We start from the raw sequence: 21,373 nt of genomic DNA, 5'->3' as shown, positions 1-21,373 counted from the left end.
TGAAGATTAAGCTGATATTGTAGGGTGATGTCATAAATAAAGTTGCATGAGTGGAAGATTAAAGGTGATGCTGATGAGATAAATTCACACAATAAAGTGGACTGGTGTTCAGGGACTCCAGGTTGGCACTTTTAAAGAAAACAAATATAACGAATATAATGGAGAATATAAATTAGCATGATGGCCTGAAGTGAAACTGAAAGTAAATTATTCTTTTAGCTGCATCTCCCTAGAAAACAGCAAAATGTAAAACCATTTGAATTTTGGTTAAAGAAGCAGAGGCTAACTGACAACTGAAGAAAAAAAATGTGATTTGAATAGTAATTCTGGGTGTTTGACATGTGGAAACCCTACATCATTCTCAAGAATATCCAAACCAGACTTGAGTTCCACGTATGTATGTCACCTACATGTTAACATTTCCTTGCATCTGGAGTAGAATGTGTACTCTCTTACCTAATTCCAGAGTGTATTAGGCGCAGGTTGACAGGTGAACCTATCCTTGCACTTTCAAAGGGAAGGTGATTGGTGCTGTGAGAATATGTTCTGTTCATGACTCTGTTGCATAAGTAGTACGATGATGTCTCCCACTTGTACAAAATAATGTGTACACTTTTTTTCTGATAACTGCGAATGAAACTAGTTAAAACAGGATTATTGGACTAAATATGACGTTACTTTTTACTGAGTTACACTTCCCTAGTTTTGATAGCAGTAATTGGGAAAATAGATTTTGAGTGTCGTTTTGCATAAAAGGCCACAACTTAAAATGTTATAATTAATAGGTGGAATTGTCAGCAGGGTATAAAGTTTTATTTTGTTTTGAGTGTCATTGGACAGATAACTGCAAAAGTCCACTCTTTATTCTTGCATTTCTGTTTCTATGAATATTAATTTGTGGGTGAAGATCAGCACTGCCAGAAAAGGTCCTAAAATAATAAGCAGATAATAATGTATTGAGTCATCTCTGTTGCAAATAATTAGTGGTGTTCATGCCTGTTAAATTTCAATGCATTAGGTTGTTTTGCATGTGCCCATATGTATATGTGCGCTGTGGGGTACCATACCCCCATCACCCCAATCCTTGCCAGACTCCACTGTTTCCCTATCACAGAATGGATCGACTTCAAGTTCCTCACATTCATCAAATCCCTTGATGCCCTGGCACCTCCCTACCTCTCCGACCTACTTATTCTCCATTCCACCACCTCCTCTCGTCTGGCTCCGTGCTCCTGTTTTACCCTCGTCCACTCTGCTCCACCATCAGCGACTGTGCTTTCAGCCACACACCCCGAAACTTTGATTCTCCCTTTCTCTCTCTCTCTCTTTTCAGGATCTGACGCTACCCTGGGTGAAGGGTGCTGTATAAATGCTTCTTGTTGTATTGTTCGAACATACTGTTTGATTTTTTTCAATAGAAGTCTGTTACTATTAATATTAAACACCATTATTCTTTGGTTAAAGGTGATCCTTAGCAAGATTTGGTTTAGGTAGAAGGGAGAAAGAAGACTGCTGTTTAAAAGGGTGGACTATTTTAGAGAACTGTCCAGAAGAGATGTGAATTCATAATGACTTCATGCACCACTGACCCAATGATTTGTTTGACCTGAGTTACATCACTGCATTATGTGTTGATCATTATTTGGAAAAAGCTTTCATAGCAACTTTATGGGAGCGAGATGGCCCATCTGTTCAATAACAGTAGTTGAATCATGCCGTTGAGTTTACAATTTTGTTATTGTTTAGCAAATTGCATAGTGAATAATGCCTTCAAATCTCAGCTGCCAAATGTTAGGGAATCTCTTGATATTTGCTCCTCTCTGATCTTCCAGTGATTTTTTTTCTTCCCCCTACCCCAACATCTCAAATAATCTGGTCAAAATCGCACATAGAAATAAAATGTTTGTGCAATTATGGTTAATCACACAGGTCCAGCTTTTAATGAAGTTGTGTTTTATTGAATCAAGTTCCATAGCATATTTATAAATGTCTCACTTTCTGAATTATTTTGGTTTTAATGAACACATGTCTGACCATTCTTAATTTTTTTTTGTAGTGGGCAACAGTTACTTTTCATCTTCCTCATCATATCCTGAAGTCAGTTGCCAATGCCATTGTAAATGAGTTGAAAAAGACCAATCATAATATTGCTGCCCTGCCTGTAGCTTCATCTGTAATGGACAGGCTGTCCTACCTCTTACCAAGTGCGCGACCTGAACTTGGTGTGGGTCCTGGTCGCTCTGTAGACAGGTATGAGATGTTTGTTTATTAAGTATGCAATTAAATTATAATTGTAATGTTGCTTTACAGTTTACATAAAGAGCAAGTGTGAAATATTTTAAGATTTTAACTAATTTTGACAATAGTTGTCTTGGTGTTCTAGTTTTCTTTATGAAGAATCCTAGTCAAAGCTTGTGCTTATTCCCATCTTTCTGTTTCTTTTAATTGTTGCATTAATCGTAATGCAGCGATCATTGTCCCTTGGAGTGATGAATATAGTTTTCTGTAGATGGATGGTTACAGGAATAGCTAATGCAGTAGGAGGTGCTTTTGTGATAGGGGGAAGAAAACTTTCCTGCTTTGTCAATGCACCACCCAACTGGAATTCGATGGTACTGAGTGTTTAGTAAATGCTATTACCTGTTTTGTAAATATGGGTAAATTACTCCATTAAAACTCTTAACTCCTCTTAAATCCCTGTCTCCTTTGTTTTTTGCTGTTGAGAGTGAAAGAGGAGCGAAATGTCTACAATACTAGGAATTACTGCTGTAATATGGATAAAAGGAAAAGTATTTTTTACTGTTTGAATCGGACTGACCTGAAAATCTCAGATATTTGATTTGTCTTAACTTACCTATTGCCTTGTGTGCAGGAGTACAGCAATAATTGAAAGCCTAGCTTCAACCAGCTGTCTCAATAAATGATGCTTTAAAAAGCTACGAACACTTGTATTCGGGTTTGTTCTGAAAGAATTTGCTTTTTAAGTCACCTGGATACCCAAATTCTTCCAGTACTTGATTGATTTTATATATCTTAGGTAATCTCTGTCAATCTTTCAATACCTTGTGTAAAATGATCTATGCATAATACTGAAGAGCATTTGTGTTCAATAAGCATTTTGATACACAAGAGATTACGTTTTTGTTATATGACTCATTTGCCTGGCAAGAATATTTGTAAATCACTCTTAATTTTGTTGCAGTGATCTTTTGAAGCTGAAAACTTCAGTTTTCATGCCTGCTCTGACCTTTCTCTCCTCTTTCCTTTCTGTCATATCCAAACAAGCTGGTACCAAGAAGGGTTGTCATCCCACTGCGATCCACTTGCAACTTTCAAAATCTGGCATTGTTGCTTGATCATTAAAGCCTATTTTGAAATGACGTCTGTTTTGTGTTGTCTTACCTGGGACTGTGACAATAATATTAATATTCATAAAACAGGGTAGTATATTGTCACTGTTATATGTTGATTATAAAATAGTTATTCTACAGGGGAGTATTTTCAATATAAATTCTTTCACTTTTTCCCTCACATTAAATGCAAACTCTTACTTGCTAGGAAATATCTTAATTTTTTGAAAAATTCTCCCCGTCTCCACTCCTATATATATATTATATAATATATATATTATATAATATATTTATAATATGTATTTATAATATAATATGTATTTATAATATGTATATAAAATATGTATTTATAATATATAAAATATGTATTTATACACACACCCCAAATTGAAATGTATTACTGAATTTGACAATAGGGATTCCTTTCCCAAGCAAATCATTACATTTCAGACTTGCTTTTCCTTCTTGATGGGGAAGAAGACTCAGGGAATTATATTTTTAAACCTAAGAATAACTATCTTAGAATTTGTATCTCCCAATCGTTTCCTACTGAATAAACACAGGTTCCATGCAATCATTGCACCTATCTGGTTCATTCTGAGAATTAAGTACATATTACCTTGAAGGTTTTGTAGTCTAAACACATTTGACACTTTTTCCATAGATCATTAATGTACAGTGAGGCTAACAGAAGAGAAACCTTCACCTCTTGGCCACATGTAGGATACAGATGGGCACAGCCGGACCCAATGGCTCAGGCTGGATTCTATCACCAAGTAAGTTTTTAATAACTTAAATAATTGCGAAATGTCATTCCATTGAATCAATTTATATAATGCCTCAGAATTATTTGAAATTATAAAATATGTACTTAAATGCTGAACAAGACAAAGTATAATAAGGAAACCATTTATGTCTTAATGTTCATTCTCAGTATTGAGTATTGTACTTTTTCCTTGAAGCATTTGTGATATTGAATTTCATTTTATGTGGGAAATGTTTCCGATTTTAAACTGAACAAATGCACCTCCATCTTAAATTGCTTGTTCTCACTTGTGGATCAGAAGGTTATGAATTCCAAGATCTAAGTTTCGACCTGAGATCATTGTGTCGGCTATCCCTTGAGTACAGTTCTAGGGAAATGCTGCATTGTTGGAAGGTACTGCCTTTCAGATGAAACTTTAATCTGTCAGAGATGACTGTTAGACGATGGCACCATTTTAAAAGAAATGGCTCTATTTTTAAAAAAAAGGAGCTTCTCCTGGCCAACTATCTTCACCTCATGGGAGGCTGTGGGACCTTCTGTTTTCCTACAATAACGGTAATTACTTGTGAAGTGCTTTGAAATGTTTTAGATACGACACGTTTGAGCTACGGTACGACAGTATGAGTATTTTAATAGGTTTCACTCAAACATTGCTTGGGTGCAATTGCTTGCCTGATACTGGACTACCCTGCATTATATCTGAATTTCATATGTTTCTTTTCATACTGTTTTCACTTGATTCTCGAGAATATTGAGGAATAATAAGTATTGTCATCACCTTTACATCTATGAAAAGTTGAACTATTCAGGATAACTGCGACGGTTAAGGAGTGACCTGGTAGAGGTCATCAAGATTATGAACGGTTGGGATACGTTGATTAATAATAGACTAGTCTGTAAATTGAAATCGTCAGTAAATTGTAAATTTAAGTCTGTCAATTTAAAAGGGAATTAAATGATGCTTTAAAAAGAGGAATATTAGAATAGTAGCCTTGATTCTAAGAGATGTCTGAGTTCTGCATGGTCAAAGCCTGTTTGTTCTCTGTTTTAAAGCCTGCAGGCTGTCTTTAATTCTAATTTGCAATACGAAGGAATCTGATCCATATCTGAAAGCAATTTATACTTTCCAAGAAAGCCTGTTCTCAGAGATTACTGAATAACTAAAGTTGTTTTATTCTGATCTATTTAGCCAGCCTCTTCTGGGGATGACAGAGCAATGTGTTTTACGTGTAGTGTGTGCCTCGTGTGCTGGGAGCCTACAGATGAGCCTTGGTAAGTTTTGTTGTTCCCTACTCTTGCTAAAGCAAATGGAGAACATTTGGAATGCTTGAATTGCATATAGAAATGCTTTCTGCATTCTGATTTCTAATTAAAGTTCCAACTCTAATGCCATGCCATGTGCATGAATTATTTCTTAGTTTTATCCACAATCGGATATTTTTAAGAACATGTTCCCCATTTAGAAATTATATCGTTAATTTGAATGTTCAATTTTCTTTTGACAGGAGGGATTGTTTTGGCAGGTGGATTAGGGGAGAAGAGATGAAAATGACCTGGGGTTGGGGTGGTGGGGTTTGCAGAGCAGAATAAGCTAAATGGATCAAATGATGTACAATTTCCATTTATATAGCAGTTTTTATGTTGGATGTCTCAAAAGTGCTTTACACAGCTGACTGGACACCAGAACTGGAGTGTAACCAAAAGGGGTTGAAGAGGGGAACAATGACCAAAAGCACAGTCAGAAGTGTATCTTGAGACAAACTTCGAACGAGGCGAAGGAGAGGCAAAGTTGGAGGGACTTGGATGGGAGTTCCAGAGAGCGGGGCCAGAATGGTTGAAAGTGTGCTTGCCGATGGTAGGAGGAGAAAGGGTGGAGGACATCAAGCAAGCTGGTCTTCACCGAGTGAAGGGAATGACATGGTTGATGGAGGTTGTGGAGGAAGGGTGGGGAAAGACCTTGGAGATGAGAGAGAATATCTTGAATTCAATCTGCTCGGGGATGGGGAGTCGAGGGAACCGAGCAAAGATCGGATTGATTGGCCGGGAGACAACATGGGCTGGGTATTTCTTCGTAGTTTTTTTTTGTAAAACTGAGCTGTTTCGGGGAATCTACTGGAGCTGAAGTAATGCATTTAAAGTTTTTTTAAAAAAACACCAGTTAATGAGTATTTACATTGGTGGTGTTTACTGGCTCAAGCCCTCAGCATATCAGTTCCCTACATTTTTAGTCTGTTGATTAAACTAGAAATAGCATATTTTGCACAACACTTTTCCCAATGTAACAAACCTAAAATTTGCAAAATTCTTTCCTATACACCATTTGATCAAAGAAATGTTTTAGCTTGCTCCTGATTAATTTTGGATGCTACTGAGGTCACATTAATTTTGTATACATGTTTACTGTACCACACTTGGAGTACTTAGCGCACCCATTACAGATGGGATGCCAAAGCCACAAAGTTGGTGCGTGGGATAATTTTGTTATGATCATCTTAAAACCTTGAACAGAAAATGTTGAGACGGGGATTTATAGTAAGTTTATGGAAAAATTATGCACAAGTTTTAGAATGAATGATTATTGCTATTGCTGATAAATCACCAACAAGGGACATAAACTCAGGATTATTAGGAGCATAAAGTGCGAGACAGTAATTCTTCATTCCAGAAAGCTATGAGGATTTGGAACAAGTTACTATTTGTGGACATTAAACCAGTAAAACAGAATTAAATAAACACTAAATTATTCACTCCGCACTCGTAATCTTGTGTGTTTATCTAATTTGCTTTTCACTGGTTTTGATGTCTATTTGTGGAGTAAATAGTTGAAGTGGAGAGCAAGACAGATGCAATGGACAGTGATATAACATTTCCTTGTTGTGCTAAAATTGTTTATTAACTGCCAAATTTAAGCCATTGTCTTTCTATTCAAGCAGTCAAAAAATAATGCTTCATTTTAATAAATAACAATTTCAGCAGTTTGACAAGGTTTCATTATGTAAGACTGTTAAGATTTAGTCTGCTATTTTCTAGTTTTGTTTCTTTTTATGCTTCATAGGTCAGAACATGAACGGCATTCTCCTAACTGCCCATTTGTGAAGGGGGAACACACACAAAATGTGCCGCTATCAATAACCTTGGCAACCAGTCCAGCACAGTTTCCCAGCATAGATGCTCCTGACAGGATAGCATGTATTGGCTTTGGAAGCTGTCCTCATTTCTTAGCCGCTTCAACAAGACGTGGGAAGATCTGTATATGGGATGTATCTAAAATGATGAAGGTATGAAAATTAGTTTGTTGGTCTGGGTTAGAATTACAACTTTGCATCTTTGTTTCCTCTGCCAGTTATTTTTTCTCACAAAGTGTGAGAACCTGGGTTCGATTCCCGGGCAGGGCAAAACCTAAGGGGAGTTTTGTTATTCCACATGCTTCTGTTTACCTAGCAGGAACCTGCTTGTTAGTCAATTGGCGGATCTTTTTCCGTGGATGATAATCCCATCAAAAATAAATAATAATTTGCTCACTCAAATCCACGACTGTGTGCAATTTGCTGCTGTGTTTCGCCCACAAAATGTACTGTAAATTAATTTACAGCTTATCCTGTGAAGCGTTTGAGACACTCTGAAACGTAGTAAGGTGCTACATCAAATTCAAGGATTATTGTTATTTATCATTATAGTTCATTTCAAATGCAAGGGTGGTTATTATTAATGAGAGCTATATAAAGAATAGGCTAGATTCTATTTGTGTTCGTAATGCACATTCTATTACTCCATAGCGCAGCGCACTACTGGAAACCACCACGTGGCTTTTACCCTTCATAAAACAAGCTTATCATTTTTGTTTTATACAGGTTCATTTGAAATTTGACATTAATCCATATGATCCAGCAATTTTAAGGCAAATTTCTATGCTTGGGGTGGAGCAAGGATCGGTTAGTGAATCCAGGAGACCAACATTAGCATGGTTAGAAGATTCTTCCAGTTGTTCTGATATACCAAGACTAGAAGGAGACAGGTAAACAAATAAGGGTTTTGTGTAACATGACAGTAAGTATGAATTACAGTAATACTCGCATTGGTCGGAAACGTAACATTTATTATGAATTATGCGGAGTCCGACTTGCAGGCAAACTAGAATTTGTAGAAAATCTGATTAATCAACGTTTACTACACTACTCATGTAATTTAATGCAGCCACTTGGTGCGCATGCAGTAATTCGTCATTACTTCAATTTGAGATGATGCAACAATTCTAAGATTTGTGTGGCTTATGTAGTGGTATGTTTTCAAGTTTTTTTTTATTTTGATAGTGATGATCAACTTGAAGATTCTGATAGTGAAGAGCATTCCAGATCAGATTCAGCAACAGGTATGGGAAATGCGGAAACATTTACTGTATTTTCCTTAGCTCTGCACAAAAATGAACACTACAATTTTCTGACGTACCCTTCTCTAACATTTGATTTCTGCTCCCTAAGGTGAATTATTAATTAAATGTACTGTATTAACATTTTTGCTGAAGAATTCAAGTCTGAGGTTTGCTGAAACAACTTTAGAGAAGACGTCTTGTAGAACAAATCGGCGAAAACACTACTTTAGTGAGAGAGTATTAAACTTATGAAACAAGCTTCCAAAGGAGACAGTGGAAGCAGTGTCATTTCTTTCCAGAACAAATTAGATAGATTTCTGCTAAAAAATAATATCTCGGGATACAGTGTATCACATCAAGTGACTGCTAGGATGGTGGAAGGCGAACTAGATGGACCTTGGTCTTCTTTTGCCTAGCAAGTTCTTATGTTCTTATCTTCTATTAGAACTGCTAAACTGAAATGTATCATCACTTTCCTCTTCACCAAACCAAGTCTGAAATTTAAGTTTTTTTGTTCCCACAGTTTTTCTATCACAAAAAGTTCACTTGTGTCTCCTAAAGAGAAAACTGAATTCTTGACTTGGAGGGTGGATGGGTGGCCAAAAGCCTGTTCAAAGAGGAAGGTCTTGAGATGGGCCTTGAAGGAGGCAAGGGAAACGGCGAGAGAGGAATTCCAGGATCGAGTTCTAGAGGGTGGGAACAGAAAAGCTGAAGGCCTCACTGCCAATGGTGGGGAGGGCAGGGCAGGCAAAGCTCTGAAAGGCTTTCAGTTCACCATAAGCAGCAATTAATTATTTTTTTAATACTAGCTTGAGCACATGGTAACTGTAGCTTGGAATTGACTTTAGAAACAAGTAATAATTAATTATTTGCATAAATTTGATCTTGTACAACATGTCAATTATTCAGATATATTGCATGCAAGAATATATAGCAATAGCATAAGTTGTCTTAGCAGCATCCCACTGTGTTTTTGTCCACTCTGCATTTAGGATTGGTGGAGCTCAGTAATTGTGGTTCTGCGGGAACCAAAAATGAACTAAAGCAGTGAGAGTTTGCTGGGTATAGCCCAGATTGCTGTCCACAATTACCATTGTTCAGATATGTGAATTTTCCAAGGAGGATACTCTCCTGTTGTCATCATCTCCCAAACTAGGAAAATCACAAATAATTGATTTACATTGTTATCCAATGGCTAACTTCTCAGTTAGTTGAATATTGGGAGTGGAGAGATTTAATGAAAATTTTGGACTCAATTGCATCTACGTGATCTTATTATGGTACCTGTTAGTGTACCACAAGTTGATAAGACATGTGTTCCAGACTCCCATCTTACAAAAGGTGGGCTATTTCAGCAAGACCTTGGCATGGTAAGGAGGTAAGTCCCTTTTAATGTAAGGAGCTTGTTTTTAAAAAGGGGACGTGCTATCAAGAATGAGAAAATGTAACTTTGAGGTTACTGCTTTGATTCATTAGTTTTGATTTTATCATTGGGCTGAGTTGAAATGTGATATAAAGTGGCTTGCAATAAGAGCTGGTGATTAATTGAACAAAGGATTAATGTTAAAAATCTTGTCTCTTACCAGGGCATACTTCTCAGAAGGAGTGCAGCATGGACATCAATGTTGACGTGACCGGGCTGAGCATTCTCCAGCAGCCTGAAAAGCTTCAGTGGGAAATAGTGGCAAATGTGCTTGAGGATACAGTTAAGGACCTGGAGGAGCTGGGTGGAAATCCATCTACAGTAACAAAGAGTGAGAAAAATAAGGAAAAGCATCCTGAGCAGCACAACATTCCCTTTCCGTGTTTGTTAGCAGGAATTTTACTATCCTACAAATCTGCTGCTGCCTCCCCTGTTAGTAGTCACTCACGTAGATCCCTAGATTCTTTAAGCAGGACTCAAGGTGAAAGTGTGTCTGAGCAAGTGACTGTGGACATCGAATCCTGTAGTAATTCGGAGTTGAGTTCACCTTTAGTAAGAAGGACCTTGCCTTTGTTGTTGCTTTATAGCATTAAAGAATCTGATGAAAAAGCAGGCAAAGTTTTTGCACAGATGAACAATCTTGTGAGTAAAAGTTTACATGATGAAGGTTTCACTGTCCCGCAGATAATAGAAATGGAATTAGACAGCCAAGAGCAACTGCTGCTGCAGGACCCTCCTATGACGTACATTCAGCAGTTTGCTTCTGCTGCTGCTAACCTTGCCTCTGTAGAAACAGATAAATGGAGTGCAGCGGTTCCGAAGCCTGGAGCTTTAGTTCATTGCCTACGGCTACCAAAATTTGCTGAAGAGGAGAATCTGTATGTTGATTCCATTACTCCCTGTGCTGATGGACTTCATCTTTTGATAGGACTGAGGACATCTCCAGTCACATCTCTGAGTGCAATAAATCAAGTAGAGGCCTTGAATAACTTAAATAAATTGAACTCTGCACTGTGTAGTAGAAATAAAGGAGATTTAGAATCCAATCTAACCATAGGGAATGGTGCAGATATTAGTGCCCTCCAGGAAGGATCACCTAGTGATGCACCAACTCCACTCATTATCCAGCCTGAACAAAGAAACCGGAGTGGTGGTTATCTTCTGCTTTATAAAATGAACTATACCACCAGGATAGTATCTTTGGAAGAGCAGCCTATTCAAATTCAACATATCAAGGATCCACAGGATGCTGTTACCTCACTAATATTACTTCCACCAGATGTTTTGAATAATCGGGAAGACGATTGTGAGGAAATAATTGATGAAATGCCTTTGATCTCAAAAAATGGAAATGGGAGAGATAAGAAATCTGCTGCATCTAGTCTGGGCCATTTAGTAGTTACTACTGAGGGAGGATTTGTGAAAATATTAGATCTCTCCAACTTTGAAACTCTGGCCAAAGTGGAGCCACCTCGAAAAGAGAATGGTAACGAACTGGATCCTTTTATCTCGGTGGTATACTGCTCTGGAACAGACAGACTTTGCGCAAGCACTTACGGTAAGAATTTCATGACTAACTTTATCTTGCAACAAAAATGTTAAATGTGTCTCAAGTGCAACAGTATTCAATAATGAGGTTTTCGACTACTGTTTTGAAGCAGTTATCAATTATTTTTTCAAATGTTTTTATTGATTCTATTGTAATTTTTTTAAAATATCATATGCAGCTCCATATTTGGTGGCTTGTGAGTGAGCTTCATGGTTCAAGACAGTTAAGTGTTTCATATGACGTAAGCTTTTTGGAGCTTGATTCATACAGTGTGTAAATACGAGTTGGGATTTCATTCCTTTGAAATGGACCAGTGACCTTAAGATTTCACTTACACATCCAGTTAATGGATTAAATTGTACATTAGTCTCTGTCTGAATCTAAGTTATAGAATTTCACTCTCTCTCCCCTTCTGCCTGTCTCCATGAACACNTTTTTTAATCAAGCCTGATTAGTAGCTTACATGTGCTGACATAATTTGTCATTTGTGTCCAATGGAACCAGAGATTGTGGTACAAAATAATTTTGCATCAGTTGATGATGTAGCCCACTTAGAGCACAACGCCATTGTTCCTCTACTGGCTCGTCCATAAAAAAAAATTGTAAAAGCCAAAATGATCCCCTCAGAATTAGATTTTCATTTTCTTTCCCTCGGTGCTTGTTGCTAAATTGAAGGTAAGTGTTGCTGAAAGTGGGATCAAATTTTATACTTTTTGTTTTGTTTCAACTCCCTAATATTTTGTGGCAATTTTTTTTCTTTCTCCTTTCAAATACAATTATTATTATTGCCCCGTGTTTTGTTTTACTGCATCTTTTAAAACTATCGGAGCATTCTGTATGCTTCAGAAATTGGAGGGATCGTTTATTCGTGTTGTCTAATTCAAAATAAATACGAAAGATTATGTTGAGTGAGTTTCCTGAGGGAGGAGTGGAATGAAATGAGAAATTGCTTTCGACCTGATCTCCTCAATGAGAGTGTTGGAAGTGATCTGAGAGGTTCACTCCTCAGGTGGACAAAATGCATTACAGGGAAATTAAGAATTGAATGGAGAAAGAAAAGAAAATGTGTGGACTCAGGTGAAATGGGTGTTTTACTTAATATGCTCTGATTCCCTCTGAAACTTAGAAAGTCACTATGCATTTGGTGGCATGGTACTTCTCGCTTCAGAGGAAAGCAAGATGACATTCCTAAATGCTTGCATAGCAGGAGCAAAGTACAACAGCAAAAGGAGTAGAATAAATAGAATATTGTTTCTTCTTCCCATCTCTGGGGAGTGTTTACACCCTTTCAGCAACGGCTCTTAACAGTATGTTGAGATCTGGAGCTTTTATGAAGAGTGGGGAGCAGGGAGGATGCAAACCTGTGTCATGACTCACAGCACTTTGTATTGAAGTTTGGTTGTCTCCAGGTCTGATTTTAAAAAAAATTAGAAAAAGGTGGTGCCAGTTTTGTGGCTACTGTTGGGGCCTTTAATATTATAATAATAATAATAATAATAATAATCCTTGCATTTGATATAGCGCTTTTCACGTCGGGAGGACGTCCCAAAGCGCTTCACAGAACACACTGTAAAGTGAATTGACTGTATATTTGTGGGCGAACGCGGCAGCCAATTGCGCACAGCAATGTCCCACAAACAGTCGTAGATTGAAAATGACCAATTTATTATTGTTTTGGTTTTGGAGGGATTATTATTAGGCGTGTGGAGTAAGGAAACTTGCCCAAGGTTTTGCCCTCTGCCTGGAATTGAACTCAGGTCTCTCACTTGCAAAGCGAGTGCTCTAACCACTGAGCTACAGGACTCCATTATGCATCCCGAAGGCACAATGTTGCTTACAATTTTGAAGATGGGTATATAAAAACTATTTTGTATTGCATTGTTAATCCCTTGGATCTAGAATTAAATTTCCTTAGAACTTGTTTGTGATTCATTCCAGATATCGTTAAACAATGTAGCTCTATTATAGCGTGCTTCATTAGATTGCTGGTTTATTTACAACAGGATTGGGGTGTGGAACCCATTCACTGTATGCACAAAGCTGCCCATCTCACTTTGTGTGCTGGCCAGCTTCAGTCCCCAAAATGCCAACTTAGATCTTTAGTTTCCTGCCAATGTTGCTTTCTGCACTGTACATGCACAGCTCATAAGACACAACACGAATGGAAACCCAATAATCTGGAAGATGGCCATTTTGTTAGCATGAGAGGTGGCTGACACACAGGAAACAAGGACAGGGCTCAGTGACAGGTAATATTGTTAGAAGAAAACAATCCAAGCAACAGATCAAATAAGGGGATTGAATTTCAGCTCAGTCGGCAAGAATAATACGAGCAAGCAGCTAGGAAGGTTGACAGAATCAGCCAGAAGCACATAGACCAAGAAGGCCTTGCACAATTACACCACCTTGTCATGTAAAATGGATTGGAATTGTATGCATCCAACAAGTGCTTTGTAGCGAGGCTCCACCATATTGTGCTTGGACAGAATTCTTGGTAGGAAACCAAACAGTGTCTTTGTTCCCATATTGACAGATAATAGAGATTTCACTATACACTAGCTATTTTACAGACATTTTTGTTTCAGTTTAAGCAACATTTTATTGATTTTTTACATTTACTGTGTCTGGCTACAAATGCAGATTTGTGTCCTCCCTCTTACTTTGACATGTTTGCCCTGGCCCTCAAAATCAGTGTATCTTAGGGATGTATCCTTTGTCCCCTTCTCATCTGTATGCTACTTCTTAATGATCTCATCTGTTCCTTGTTCTGACTACCTTTCTGACATCAAGTTCTGTATGAACCATGATTTACTCCATCAAGAAGACTGAAGCCATCTTGTTCGATTCTTGCCAGCACCTAAGTGCCTCTGGCTCTGATTTTATCAACCTTCCTAGTTGCTTGCTTAATGCATTCTGAATGACTCTGAGCTGAATTTCAATCTCTATATTTGATGCATTGGTTGGATCACCTTCCAACTCGGGAACAGTATCCTCTACCCCGCCCTTCAGAACACTCTTCAAGAACCATGTTACCTTGCTAGCATGTCAGCTATCAGTGTAAGATGGAGTCCTGTAGCTCAGTGGTTAGAGCACTCGCTTTGCAAGTGAGAGACCTGAGTTCAATTCCAGGCAGAGGGTGAAACCTTGGGCAAGTTTCCTTACTCCACACACCTAATAAAAATCCCTCCAAAAACAAAAAACAATAATAAATTGGTCATTTTCAATCTACGACTGTTTGTGGGACATTGCTGTGCGCAATTGGCTGCCGCATTAGCCCACAAATATACAATCAATTCACTTTACAGTATGTTCTGTGAAGCGTTTTGGGACGTCCTCCCGACGTGAAAAGCGCTATATCAAATGCAAGGATTATTATTATTATAAGATGCTTTGAAACATTTAAATATGATAAAGTGCTATAATATTGCAAATGGTCTTTTCTATTTTGATATAGGACCAAAATCTTTGTGCTCCTTGTGATGACTGATTACTATGTTGGCAAATTAGTCAGTTTCTACTTTGGAGTTGGGAGTAAATGCAAAGTGAAGCTCTGCTGTATCCCAATAGTATGCATGAGTACAAATTCAGAAGAGCATACTTAATTGTACCAGCATAAACTTTCCATTTCTTACACCAACTGCCCTTAAAGCTTATTCCAATTTTACTGAATTTCGGGAACCTTTGAACTATGAATTCACACTGATTGCAGTTCTTTTAAAGCTATAATTACATCTCGGATGTTTGCAGTTGGCAGAAGATGCTTTTGTTTGGACTGAGTCCAAGCATTGATGCCGGAGGTGCACCAGCTCACTGCTGTCCAATCATTGGATTTCTCCTTTATTTAGAATTTCATTTTATTTGAAATCCTTTGTGCGGACATTCTTTTAAAATGTGTGTTGCTCATGTTAAGCAGTGTGATTTGTGTTATGGAAATTGATTGGTTTCCAAACTATCTTAGTTGCATGAATTGTTGGACTTGAGTTTCTGGTTTTTGGGGTTGGGATGGGTGCTCCTGGGTTAAATGGAAAGGTCATGTGGCCCAACCAAGGGAAAACGGAAATGTCATACATAGAGAAGTCAAGAGACTGAACTATTCTATCCTTTTGCAGTTAGAGATGTTTGGAGCTGTCTCTGGCAAATCATATGATAAAAGTTTATTCTTTTAAAGGTGGAGACCTTCATTTCCTTCAAATTGGAGGGACTTTTGAAGATGCAGATGAAACAGATATATTTGTGGATGGACCCATTCCTAAAGGGATAGAACAATTGTCAGAAGGAACAAAATATACGTCTACTCCTTCTAGTCCTGGAATTGCAGGTAAGAATTTTATAGGTTATCAAAGTAACTTATTGAGCCTGCTCCCTGTTCAGTTTTAGGCCTTGGGATGATTTTTTTCTCCTTCCATCTATCTCTATGGAAAGATGTGTGGTCTTTGCTCAGCACTCTGCTGGTAACTCATTGAGATTTGGGAGTCAAGTTGTTTGACCTGAAACCATGCTGTGACATTGCTTGTTAGTGATTATGTTGAACACTATTTATATTCCGGAGTGCCCAATTGATATGAAATAAATTGATGAGTGATGGTTTGTATACAAATAAACCGCAAATTGGTGTTGAACACATGCCGGTGGTGCCCATATATATTTGCATAATTCACTTATTCCAAGGCCATACCTGACAGTGTAGCTTTTAGAGTAAATATTGCAAATGAAGATGTTATTGTGGTTTTAGTAAACTTACTCCTGCAAGAGCAGGTAAACATTACTACAACAAAAAGATTACATTTGTATAGTGCCTTTACGTCAGGAGGACGTCCCAAGGCGCTGGACAGTGTACAGCTTTCAGACCCGAGCTGGGTCAGGGGGGGGAAGGGAGGGAAGGGGGGGATGGCATGGTCAAAGAGAAGGGTCTTGAGGCAGGACTTGAAGGAGGCTAAGGAGGGGGTGAGGCGGAGTGACTGGAGGCTCTCCCGCCAATGGTGGGGTGGGTGGATTGGGGGACATAGAGCAGGCCAGAGCCTGCTGGGCGGAGGGAACGGGCTGGTTGGTAGGGGGTTAGGAGGTCGCAGAGGTAGGATGGGGCGAGGCCATGGAGGGCTTTGTATGTGAGGACCAGGATCTTGAACTGGATCCTATGAAGGATAGGAAGCCAATGGAGTCGGGCGAGAGGACACGGGCTGCAGAATTCTGGATTATCTGCAGTCTGTGGAGGGAGGAGTTGGGAAGGCCGACAAGCAGGGAGTTTGCATAGTTGAGCCTGGAGATGATGAAGGCATGAACGAGAGTTTCAGCGGCCTGAGGGGTGAGGTAGTGGCGGAGTTGGGCGATGTTACGGAGGTGAGGGAAGGCAGAGCGGGTCATGGCTTGAATGTTTAGGAGAAAAGACAGTTGAGGGTCGAACAAGACACCCAGGTTCCTGACTGGCGGTGAGTTGAAGTGTGTGACCATGGAGGTTGATGCTGCCAGAGCCTGAGGTGCAGCGGCACTAGCGCGAGCCAATCAGGAGGGCCTCAGTCTTGTTCACATTCAACTGTAGGAAATTTGCCCTCATCCAGGACTTGATGTCTAACAGGCAGTCTGTCAGGACAGCAGTGGTCCTGGAGTTAAGGGTGGAGGCAGAAAGATAGAGTTGAGTGTCATCCGCATACATTTGGACGTTGACCCCTTGTCTGTGGATGATGTCACCAAGGGGGAGCATGTAGATATTAAAGAGGAGAGGGCCAAGGACAGAGCCCTGGGGGACGTCAGACGTGACAGTGCGGGGGCTGGAGGAGAAACCATTAGAGGCAACAAAGTGGAGAAGGTGGGAGAGATAGGAATAGAACCAGGCAAGGGCAGGTCCGTGAAGATTGAGTAAAGCGGAGAGGTGGTGTATGAGGATGCAGTGGTCGAGAGTGTTGAAGGCGAAGACTATTAATTCATGTCTCATCTAATGATGATGTGCTCCATATTATTGCTTAATAAACTGCTTAGATTTCACTACTAGCCATGGGATGCTCAAATGGGTCAGTATAGAAGTGAGGAATGCATTGCCCACTGATGTTCCCAGAAGGAGATGAGACATTCAGGTACTGAGGGGATTAAGAATGCAGTAATAATAATGATAATCATTATAAGTGATTACTTTATAAGGGTGTGGAAGAATAAGATTAGGCAAATGAAATTGTCGTTTGGTGCAGGTTGTGTTTTTGGCCAGCCAGGTGTCTTGACATGTGTGGAAACCATCACCATGCTTAAGAGCATCCAAACCAGACTGGGAGTTCCACATATGTATACCATCTACCTATTGAAATTAACCTAATCCAGTGTAAAAGTGGTATCTACTCTGAATGTTGCAGCAGGTCTGACTATTTCTTTAGATGGAAGATGTGGAAGCCATGTGTTAATGCTAAAATCTATTTGGCATGACATTGTTTCTCTTTGTAGGAGTTGACTTGCTGGTGGACCAACCTTTCTCTGCGGAAGTACTGACATCACTGGTCGAGCTCACTAGGTTTGAGACATTGACCCCACGCTTTTCAGCTACTGTCCCTCCATGCTGGGTGGAAGTTCAACAGGAGCAGCAGCAAAGGCGGCACCCACAACATCTACACCAGCAGCACCATGGGGATGCAGCACAGCACACTCGCACCTGGAAACTTCAGCCAGACAGGTGTGTGAAGTCAAACAAATGAGACTTAAAATTGAAACCTGTTGCTTCAGTCTATAAAGAAAAACATATTTCAAGACACATTTTGCAGTTCTTAATTTTCATTACAGTTTAATCCTGTTAACTTTGGCTCAGTGCCATTTAGAGATGCAAGTTAATTAGTGTATGCCCAAACTGCAGTTCTCAGAAAGCAAAGTGTAATTTAAGGTTCTGTCTTGCAATGAAATGAAGGTCAAGATTGCCATCCTGAAGGTAATTTTACCATTTTAGAATTTCAAATGATATAATTTTGCCCACAAAATATACACTCAATCCACTTTACAGTATATTCTGTGAGGTGCTTTGAGACATCTCAATGATGTGATAAGGCGCTATAACAAATGCTATTATTTGGCAAAATGCAAATTTTATTTAGATTTTCTTTTTACTTTCCTCTCTTCATAAGAATTTTTTTTAAGTAAAGCTATTTAGCAAGTTTTGTTTAATATGATTTTTTTAATGTGCATTTTGAAGGAGAGGTCAATCTTCGGTAATACATACCTTTTTTTCCTTTCAATTTTTAAGGCCTTTGAATATTTTGAACTTGGGATTTTTATGAAATGTTCCCCTGTTGTATACAAGTAGTTCTAAGAAACATCTCCATAGGCTACCTGTGATAGCTAATCAATTTCAAGAACCTCACACTTACTTACAAATCACTTGGGACTTCTGCATGTTCCTTGATTCCTCCGCTCCTTGCTCTTTAAGCCATTACACCCCAGAATTCCCCACCTCAATCATCTGCTTTCCCCCTCTTTGCCGGTCTTCAGATCTTACCTGAAGACTCTTCTCTTTGCCTTCGCCTACTGTCACATGCCTTTTCTACCATCTTGGTATCAAACTACATCATTGTTTGGTGCTCTGAGGTACTCCCTGACCAAAGGGCACTATATAAATGCAAGTTGTTGGTGACTAGTTTAAAATTTATTTTCAATTGAAACTCGTGGGCCTTTTCTGTTTTTCAAAGTTGTTGGGGACTCAATAATTTCATTGATGCCATTGTTCCATATGTTGCCATATGATTATTAGGAAAAAGTAATAATAATAATAATCCTTGTATTTTATATAGCGCTTTTCAAGTCTTCTAGACGTCACAAAGCGCTTCACAGAATATAATGCAAGGTGAATTGACTATATTTGTGGGCGAAATGCGGCAGTCAGTTTGCGCACAGCAGTGTCCCACAAACAGTCATGGATTGAAGTGACCAATTTATTTTTTTTCCTTGAGGGATTATTATTAGGCTTGTGAATAGTGCTTCTGTATTTGTGCATCGTACTTTTGCTTGTCTCTTAGTAATATATTATCTTATCTTTTTAAAAGCACCAGCTGGGAGGAGCATGTATTTGAGCTGGTTTTGCCCAAAGCCTGTATGGTTGGACATGTGGACTTCAAGTTTGTTTTGAATTCGAATATCACAAACATTCCCCAGATTCAAGTCACTTTACTGAAAAATAAGGCACCTGGCTTGGGCAAAGTAACTGGTAAGTTTGCCTTATATTAGTTATTTACATTCATCGGTGGTCTGGCCTTCAGCCTTTCTGCCCCCAGTCTATGGAACTCCATCCCACATTTCCTTACCCTCGCTCCCTCACTTGCCCCCTTCAAGGCGCATCTCAAAACCCTCCTCTTTGACCGAACCTTTGGCCACTCTCCCTGCCCTCTACCCTACCCGAGCTTGGGTCCAAATCCCTGACTGTCCAGTGCCTAGGGACATCCTCTTGATGTGAAAGGCGCTATACAAATGTATTTTTTGTATTGTATTCCTCTTCACCAGTTAAATACCTGTTTATAACTTGTTGGTTGCTGTATTTTTCAGAAATGTTTTTCAGAGTCTTTCATACTCTAAACGAACTACATGTGGATGTTTGGCTTTAGTTTTTTAATAGCAACTTAAATTGCTTATAATGTTTGGTCCACTATTTCCATTATCAGTTTCTTTAGGTTTAGTTTGACTGATGCGTTGGAATGATTATCTTGGCACAGTCAAGGATTTATAGTAAAGTACTGGTAATGCCTTATTTATTGCAGAGTCCGCTGTAGACAAGCAGATATCATTTCCTTTATCTCCAGCTTTGAATGTGGAGGTAGAGAGGAATGGAAGACCTGGTCTTGTTGATTTAAGTGAAGAAATTCAATACACCATGGATATAGATGACTCTCAAGGTTGGTTAAAATCTTTATTATATCAAAAAAAAAGCTTGATACTGGGCTGCATTTGAAATCGTATAATCTGAAGTGTGCATTATTAACTTTTGCAAATTGGATTAGAGCTTCCATTAATATTTGGAGTTTAAATTTCAAATATGAAATACAGTTGTGTGTAAACTGTCCATGTTGTGGTTAATTTAAATTTTTGTTTGTGATTCAACGTGAATCTATTATGATGAATAGAGATGTGACTACATCTTTTCCTTTAATACCAAGGTCCCAGGCTGTGCCAGTTTCTGGAGGAGCACAAAGAAGATGTTCTGTGTGGCCCTGTGTGGCTGGCTAGTGGTCTTGATCTTTCAGGGCATGCTGGGATGCTGACGCTAACTAGTCCTAAACTAATTAAAGGTAAGATCAAGTTGAACCAAGTAATGGCTGGTGAAAGTTATGTTTGCTTTTGTATTCATTCATTTCACTCATTATTTGTCCAAATTAATTTCACTCATTATTTGTATAGGAAATACAGAGAAGTTATTGCCTGTACAAATGATGAGTGAAATGAATTTGGACACTCAGTCTAATTCCTAGTGGATAGGAATTTATATCGAAAGCTAGAAATTTGGTATAAAATTTGGTCTTATTCAGTTTTTACAAATTAAGCCTGGCTCCGACACTGACTCACACCGCAGGCTGCAGAAACGCTCATACACAACTTCATTACATTGAGGCTCGACTCTGCAACCTCACTACTTGTCGTCCTCCCCAACTCCTCCCTCCACAGGCTGCAGATCATCCAGTTCACTAGTCTAGTGGCTTGGGACTCCTCCCGAAGTGAAAGGCGCTATACAAATGTAATTTTGTTGTTTGTTTGTTGTTGTAATCTGGTATAGAAAATGTTACACTGGTGCAGTAGGGTATGTTCTAGTGACATTGTGGCGAAAACATATTGTTGTGAAAAAGTTGTGGGAGCGCTGCTCTTTATATGGAAGGTACTGTACTTGATTTTGAATATCTAAAGTGGAAGGATTCATTTCCCATTTATGCTTCGTTTTGAGCAGAAAAGTTCAGTGAAATTAAAC

The 21,373-nt window shown here is 38.8% G+C and overlaps 1 protein-coding gene across 1 annotated transcript in view; it reads left to right on the top strand.

The window, feature by feature from the left end:
- Positions 1-21,373, top strand: part of birc6 (baculoviral IAP repeat containing 6) — a 149,592-nt gene that overhangs the window by 20,594 nt on the left and 107,625 nt on the right. The window contains exons 4-15 of the mRNA XM_042333493.1: positions 2,057-2,250; positions 4,015-4,126; positions 5,306-5,388; positions 7,172-7,394; positions 7,968-8,131; positions 8,427-8,485; positions 10,072-11,466; positions 15,626-15,775; positions 17,884-18,109; positions 19,467-19,627; positions 20,175-20,309; positions 20,571-20,702. Coding sequence (XP_042189427.1) covers positions 2,057-2,250; positions 4,015-4,126; positions 5,306-5,388; positions 7,172-7,394; positions 7,968-8,131; positions 8,427-8,485; positions 10,072-11,466; positions 15,626-15,775; positions 17,884-18,109; positions 19,467-19,627; positions 20,175-20,309; positions 20,571-20,702 — 3,034 coding nt within the window. The remainder of the gene's footprint in view (positions 1-2,056; positions 2,251-4,014; positions 4,127-5,305; positions 5,389-7,171; positions 7,395-7,967; positions 8,132-8,426; positions 8,486-10,071; positions 11,467-15,625; positions 15,776-17,883; positions 18,110-19,466; positions 19,628-20,174; positions 20,310-20,570; positions 20,703-21,373) is intronic.

This window comes from Callorhinchus milii, unplaced genomic scaffold (assembly GCF_018977255.1).
Source record: "Callorhinchus milii isolate IMCB2004 unplaced genomic scaffold, IMCB_Cmil_1.0 Scaffold3, whole genome shotgun sequence".
Lineage (NCBI taxonomy): Eukaryota > Metazoa > Chordata > Chondrichthyes > Chimaeriformes > Callorhinchidae > Callorhinchus > Callorhinchus milii.
This window is presented reverse-complemented; position numbering and strand designations above follow the sequence as displayed.